The following is an 8,286-nucleotide window of genomic DNA, read 5'->3' on the forward strand; positions in this document are numbered from 1 at the left end:
CTCATACAACTCAATAGCTATATACACACACACACACACACACACACACACACACACACACACACACACAGACACGCACAGGACTTGAATTGACATTTCTTCAAAGAAGATATATGAAGGGCCAACAGGTACATGAAAAGATGCTCAATATCACTAGTCATTAGAAAATGAAAATTAAAACCACAATGACATATCATCTTAGGCCTGTTAGACTAGAGATGACAAATGTTGGCATGAATGCGGACAAAAGGGAAGCCCTGTACACAGTGAGTGGGATTATAAATTGGTGGAGGCACTGTGAAAAACAGTATGGATATTCCACAAAAAGTTAGAAATAAAACCACCATATGATCCAGCCATTCCACTTCTTGGAATATATTCAGTGGAAATGAAAACACTAACTTGAAAATAAATCTGCACCCCCAACCTAAGGGACCATTGATAGATAAATGGATAAAAAAAGTTGTGTGTACACATACATACATATATACATGCATATATACGTGTGTGTATATATGGGTGTATATATATGTGTATATGAAAATATAGATGTGTGTATATGTATATAGATCTCTCTCTCCAAACTTTTAACTTGTCTTTTATATTTCTATTAATTTGCTAAATTTTCTCAAATCTCTTCTTCCGATGTTTTCCATAAACCCTTTTTTATGCTTCTCAAAGTGTGATGATCGATGGTTTTATTATCTTCTTTAAGCTCATTTATCTATTTCTTGAGTTCTTTTTTATGGAGATTATATTTTCTATAATTTAGTTGATTGGCCTATAATTTTTACTTGCTTTGGATATGCATTGTTAAGTTTGCAGTATTCCTTTTTTCCTTACTCATCAGTATGTTCGCAGATATCTCCTCCTTCTCCTTTGGTACTTTGAATTGTTTCTTTACTGACTGGCAGAGGAGAAGTCAGCTGGTAGTTTGAAGTGTGATCTCATAATTCTACATTTTTCTAATTTTTATTTCTGCCTGAGGTAGCTTGTTCTAGACTAGCAGAGAGCCTTTCTTGAGCATAAAGATGTCAAACACATCTAGTTTTGTATATGATCCTTTAAATTAGTAGTGTAGATCAATATAGTTTCTGTCCCACCTTACTTTACCAAGAACTTATTCTGTGAAGATAGTATATCACAGCGGTCCCCAAGCTTTTTGGCACCAGGGACCGGCGCTCCTATGAGAATCTAATGCCTGAGGATCTGAGGTGGAGCTGAGGTAGTGATGCTAGCGCTGGGGAGCAGCTGCAGATACAGGTGAAGCTTCCCTCGCTCACCCACCGCTCACCTCCTGCTGTGCAGCCCGGTTCCTAACAGGCCACAGACCGGTACTGGTCCACAGTCTGGGGGTTGGGGACCCCTGCAGGATACTAAATTAATTGTATGTCCACTTCGGGGCTGGTGTTATCTTTCCAAGCAGCAGGGGATTGAGTTTATTCCTCATCGAACCTCTATTGGGGAAGTTCATGCTCCACCCACCCTGCCTCTCCCTCACGATGGTCCATCACGGGGTTTCGGCCAATTCTTGTTTTCTTTGATATTCTGGGTTGAATATCAAAGGGACGATATTCTTTACTTCCAAACATATAGCTAGAGGTTAAGTTCCAGCATTTGAGCATATGAATTTGACATTTAAAAACTATTTTCATTTCTTTTAAATATAAATTTTCCAAGGCATTATTTAACTAATTTATATAAAATATTTTCATTTAAATAGTCTAGTTCATTGCAGTATTTTTTTTTTAAATGTATTCTAACATTCTGATTTCCTTTTGCTTTTCAGATGCAGCAGCTGTTCCATGAAAATTATGAACACAATCGAAAGGGTTATATCCAAGACCTTCACAATAGCAAAATCCATGCAGCCATAACACTTCATCCCAACAAAAGGCCTGCCTACCAATATAGGCTTCATAACTACATGCTCAGCCGCAAAATTTCTGAACTTCGCTACCGCACCATCCAGCTCCACCGGGAGAGCGCACTGATGAGCAAGCTCAGTAACAGTGAAGTGAGCAAAGAAGATCAGCAGCTGGGGGTGATGCCTTCTTTCAACCACTTCCAGCCCCGGGAGAGAGATGAGGTGATAGAATGGGAGTTCCTGACAGGAAAGCTCCTTTACTCAGCCTCTGAGAACCAGCCTCCTCGACAGAGCATCAACAGCATACTAAGAACAGCACTGGATGATACTGTCCTGCAGGTGATGGAGATGATCAATGAGAATGCCAAGAGTAGGGGACGGGTCATTGACTTCAAGGAAATTCAATATGGCTACCGCAAGGTTGATCCCATGCATGGAGTGGAGTACATTTTGGATTTACTCCTCTTATACAAAAGGCACAAGGGGAGGAAACTGACTGTACCAGTGAGACGCCATGCCTATCTTCAGCAGTTGTTCAGCAAACCTTTCTTCAGAGAAACTGAAGAGCTAGATGTCAACAGCCTTGTGGAAACTATTAACAGTGATACCCAGTCATTCTCCTTTATCTCTAATTCTTTAAAGATATTATCTTCTTTTCAAGATGCCAAAGAAGTGGGAGGGCGCAATGAAAAGAAAATACACATTCTTGTTCCTCTCACTGGAAGGTATGACATTTTCTTGAGATTCATGGAGAACTTTGAAAATACTTGTCTGATCCCAAAGCAGAATGTAAAACTGGTCATCATCCTTTTCAGTAGGGATGCTGGCCAAGATTCCAACAAGCATCTGGAGCTGATAAAAGACTATCAGAACAAGTACCCTAAAGCAGAAGTAACCCTGATCCCCATGAAAGGAGAGTTTTCCAGAGGTCTTGGTCTTGAAATGGCTTCTTCCCACTTTGACAACGATACTTTGCTGCTATTTTGTGATGTTGACTTGATCTTCAGAGGAGACTTTCTCCAACGATGTAGAGACAATACAGTTCAGGGACAACAGGTGTACTACCCCATCATCTTTAGCCAGTATGACCCAAAGGTAACCAACAGGGTAAATCCTCCCACTGATGATGACTTTGTCTTCTCAAAGAAGACTGGATTTTGGAGAGACTATGGATATGGAATTACCTGTATTTATAAAAGTGATCTTCTGGGTGCAGGTGGATTTGATACCTCAATACAAGGCTGGGGACTAGAAGATGTAGATCTCTACAATAAAGTTATTCTATCTGGTTTAAGGCCCTTCAGAAGTCAAGAAGTAGGAGTGGTGCATATTTTCCATCCAGTTCATTGTGACCCTAACTTGGACCCTAAGCAGTATAAAATGTGCTTAGGCTCCAAGGCAAGTACTTTTGCCTCAACCATGCAACTGGCTGAACTCTGGTTAGAAAAACATTTGGGTGTCAGGTACAATCGAACTCTCTCCTGACAGTCCAGGCAACTCATTGCCTTTTTAAAGGGGAGTTTACCTCATTGTTGGTCGTTGTTATTTTTATTTTATTATTGTTATTTTTATTATAATTATTATTGTTGTAATTTTATTTTGTTGTCCTGGTCTTAAACTACTCTTGGTTTGTCTTCCAAAGGGTGTTTGTTGACCTCAAGCAAGAAGAGTCTGCAGTTCACTGATTTTTTTTTAGATTTCTACTGAAGTCAATATATGTATTACTTTTATATATCTTTATTGGAGATTGAGTTAAATCATGGCAATCAAATGACTTTTGAAGCTCGTTCATCATGAGAGACCGCTTGGAAGAATGTTCTCTTGTTGGGGCTTATAGATGCAATATCAACTTTTATTTTGTTTGTCAGATTCAATGTGATACAAATATTTACTGGTGAAAGGTACCACAAAAGTGCTTTATGCTTCCTATGGGGAAGGGACTCTGTAACATAAACTTGAGTTTTGTAATTTATACAAGGACTTAAATATATAGACGATAATTTTCTTCATCTTTAGAATTTTTAAAGTAAATGAACACTTATGATTGTATGTTTATTTTTTAAAAAAAGGTTTTAAAAATTGAGGAGTTTTGTTCCACAAGCAACCGGTACTGGCTACCCTGGTCTTAAGAAAATTATGTACTCCTCACAACTGTCTGCTATAAATGCGAATGAACTTTATTTTCTCAAGGAAATATGATTTAATTAAATATTCATGTACATTTTAGAAGCTTTATGAAACAATGTCCTTCATTTGCTGGCAAGAAGATAAAATATGACAGAACCTGGTTATTTATAATAAAACACAGGTATAACAGTATTCTTTTTCAAAAACACTGAGCAAGTTGTGTTGTTTCCTTTTAGCGTATTTATACCAAAATGTACTTGCTACATAGACTGGAAAAGTTAAGAGATTATGGGCATGCTATTTATATTATTATGCTTTAAATTCTAACCTTCATAAATTACTAAAATCAGTAGTTTCTTTATTCGATAATTTATAATCCAACAGAAGCATTCCTCCTCGATCTCTTTAGCTTTGTAATCAAACTGATCCAAGAACAGGTTAAAAACAGCCTTTAAATGGGTTGGTCGATGATTCAAAGATACAAAATCAACAGGGAAATTGTGAATATGAAATTACTTTTACAATTATAATTGTGCAACTATATAAACACATAGAAAAATATCTCATTTAATTTCACATATTCTTTCTTAAAAATGAATCAACGGTGTCCAGTCGTAAAAAAACATAGTCTCATTCAAAAAATGTAAGAGAAAATGAAAATTCATGCAAGAAGATCTCATGAAGGCATATTTTTAAATTTTTATTTTGTAAATAGGTAATGCATTTGCACAGTTCCAAAATTAAACAAAAATTTTAAATGTCTACACTATCTGGTCCTTCTCCCTATCCACCCAGGTCTGCCCTTGACCACACATAACCAACTGTTTGAGGCGTTTGTAAGTTCATATTCACGTCTTTCCAGAGTTTCTTAAGCAGAAAAGATACATTTAATTTTTTCACCCTTTTTCACAAAATGTAGCTTATTGTACATACTGTTCTTCACTTTGATTTTTTTCACACAATAGGACTAAAATTTGCATCAAAATTAATTTGAAAGCGACTATTACAAATCGTTACCATTATTTGGAACTGATTTCCAGAAGGCCATACAATATTTGCTTGGTGATGGGTTCCTTACACGGTAACAATGTCTTTTAGTGAAAACATTTTGGGGGCCTCAAAAAAATTACATTGCTTAATAGTGTGACAAATATGGTTTTCTTGATTATTCTCCTTGACTAAAACACATAATCTTAACAATGTCATACTCATTTTTTAAAAAAATTAAGCACACTCTTAGGTGTAAAAATCTTTGACAGAGCCAACAATTCAGAATTGATCTCAGCTCCGATATTGTCTCTGGCCTTCATACCTTACTTTTACAGCTTATTTCCTTACATTGTGTGACTTAGCTCTTTTGCAGATTTTATTTTCCTGTGTAATAAATATATTAACATGCAGTAAAGATAGTCATTTGGGAAGATCTATTACTAAACAACAATTATAAATGATTATATTAATGAGGAAAAGAAATCAAGGTCTGCCCTTTCCTTTAACTTAAATAACTGAAATAACAAAGTTTTACAGAGAAATAAATGTAAAGGCCTCATTTAAAACGCCCCAAATCTTAGAGAGTAATAAGGTAGCTACTCAGGGATTAAGTGGCATTCTCCCGTTATTACGATGAAATTATCTGGTGAAACAAGAAATGCAGAGATCTCGTTTGAACTTAATTACACACATGCACGCTAAACTGAAATTAATATAGGTGCATTTAAATTCTATTTCATAACTTTGCATTAAGCTTCCCTCTGATTTTTTTTTAGGCGCTGAAATATTTCCTGACTGAAAATTTATTGGAATTATACTAGTGAAATTAAGACTGTTTGTTGTTTAACCTGTTTAGTATCGTTTAAAATCCCTTTGAGGTTGAAGGGCAACACAATGTGAATGCAACCTGAAGCACAATATATGTATGTTATTGACATAACCTTATTCGGACAGCTACGGATGTTCTGTTTAAATGTACTCCCTGTAACAAGTTCATCAGCCTTCAACATCATCTTGCGATCATCCCCTGCGCACTCAGCACCACACTATGCATTTTACTTGCCTTGTCCTTTTAAATGTAATCCTCAGAATATTGATATTATTTTCTTCATTCAGCAGATATGGAAACTGAGGCCACGAGTGATTAAGTAACTTGTCCCGAGTTCACACAGTTGGCACGTACTCGTGATAAGATTTAAGTTAATTGCTGTCTGAATCTGAAGCACCTGTCTTTCTACTCTAATTCATGGCCTCTCAGTTGTTGAGTGATATAAAAGACAATGAGGGAGCAAAGGTCTAGGTGACACCATGGATTTGATTGCACTCTCATTCTGCTTGCTTCTGCTCTACGCTCGTTCTGGAGAGAGCTAAATTTGCTGGTACTTTACTCAGAGCCCTTCTGGCTTTTAATCTCAGTCTTCCACCACTTTGCTAGCTCCCTCAGTGTAACGCTGCTTTGGGAAAGGGTTTCTTCTGCCTACTTGCTCACAAGTCACTGGACCTCAGCCAGCAGGGAAAAAAAAAAAGCTCAGAATTCCTGATGCCAGCAGTGACCCTTCTATATGGTCTCAGGCAGCTGAGAGCTGAAGCTGTCCACAATGAACACCACCACATAATTGCTTGACTATTTATGTCGCTTGACCCATACAGATTTGACTAAAGCAACTTTGTCAGTGCTGAGCTATTTCTGAATCTGAGAGTAGAGCCCATTATGCCTAGTTCATAGATAGGGAACTAAAGGAATGAAATACCCAAATGTGGACTGATAGTCTAACCAAGAAAAATAAACGTTCACTGGACAGGTAAATTATAAAGCCCTCTGTTTTTAACATCAGAAAGCTGGGGTTTGTCTCTAGTCAGCAGCCCCATGCTGGGACGCTCCGGTTTGCCGTGGTTGCATTTTCAGATTAGCCCTGGGCAGTTTCTTCTTCCAGGAGGAGGGCCCGGAAGATGAGGCCACTTTCCGGTGGCTTGGATTGTCCAAATGAGAGGCTGTGGCGCTGACAGGTCTGTTGACCTCTCACCGAGACTTAGACCTAGAAAGAGACTTGGTGTCTCTCCCCTTTACCTCTCCCCACCCAACAGAAAATCTGTTTAAGCAGGTAAAATATATCAAGATGAGTCTCAACTAGCCAGTAAAATATCTGTAGCTCTGTTCTGGCTGTGGTGATGAGACTTCTATGGGAAAATGAAGGCATTGACACATCTCACATTATGTGGCCAAGCTACCTGTCTTTCTGAGTCACTGCATTTTGCCCTGCAAGTCATAGTAACCTAGTGTGCCTTGCCCTAGGGATTTCTCTAAGAGGGGGCTGCTAGGAAGTTGGAGCATTGTCTGCTTAGGGTCTCGTTCGTGCCTACGGTAGTGTCCCTCTTATTCACAGTTGCACTTTCTGTGGTTTCAGTTATCTGTGGTCAACCGCCGTCTGGAAATATGAAATGGAAAATTCCAGGAATAAGCAACTCCTAAGTTTTAAATTGAGTTGAGCACCATTCTGAGTAGTGTGATAAGATCTCACGAGTGCTGCTCATTTCCACCCATAGCGTGACTCATACCTTTCTCTTGTGTCTCCACACTGTAGACGTTCCTCACCCAATAGTCGCTTAGTCGCCTTGGTTATCAGATCAACGGTTGAGGCATTGCAGCACTGATGTTCAAGTCACCATTATTTTACTTAATAATGGCCCTGAAACATAAGAAGAGTAATGCTGGCAAATCAGATATGCCCAAGAGAAGCCAGAAAGTGCTTCCTTTAGGTAAAAAGGCGAAATGTTCTCCACTTAATAAGGAAAGAAAAAAAGTCATATGCTGAGTTTGCTGAGATCTACAGTAAGGACACCTCTTCTATCTGTGAAATTGTGAAGAAGGAAAAATAAATTTGTACCAGTTTGCTGAGAGAGCGCGTATGTGTTAAGTGGCGCGGGCCGGTAGCGGCGTCAGGCTCTGCTGGGTGCCTGCATCACTCGCCTCCCTTCCTCTCACCACATAAGCCCTGTATCACCTCACATCACAAGAGGAAGGGTGAGTACAGTGCAATAAGATTTTGAGAGAGAGAATGAGAGAGAAAGAGAGAGAGAGAGAGAGAGAGGGACCTCATTCACATAACTTTTATTACAGTATATCGTCATAATTATTTTTTTATTATGAATAATCTCTTATTAAGTCTAATTGATAAATTAAACTTTATCATAGATTGTATATATAGGAAAAAACACATAGTATGTATATGGTTCTGTAGTATTTATTCATGGTTTTAAGAACCCACTGGGGGTCTTGGAACGTATTCCCCACACATAAGAGG

The 8,286-nt window shown here is 38.2% G+C and overlaps 1 protein-coding gene across 1 annotated transcript in view; it reads left to right on the plus strand.

The window, feature by feature from the left end:
• The window catches only part of CHSY3 (chondroitin sulfate synthase 3), a 239,471-nt gene extending 235,265 nt beyond the window's left edge, over nt 1-4,206 (plus strand). The window contains exon 3 of the mRNA XM_011362452.2: nt 1,790-4,206. Coding sequence (XP_011360754.2) covers nt 1,790-3,352 — 1,563 coding nt within the window. The 3' untranslated portion in view covers nt 3,353-4,206. The remainder of the gene's footprint in view (nt 1-1,789) is intronic.
• The last annotated feature ends 4,080 nt before the right edge of the window (nt 4,207-8,286 follow it).

Source organism: Pteropus vampyrus, unplaced genomic scaffold (assembly GCF_000151845.1).
Source record: "Pteropus vampyrus isolate Shadow unplaced genomic scaffold, Pvam_2.0 Scaffold74, whole genome shotgun sequence".
Classification (NCBI taxonomy): Eukaryota; Metazoa; Chordata; class Mammalia; order Chiroptera; family Pteropodidae; genus Pteropus; species Pteropus vampyrus.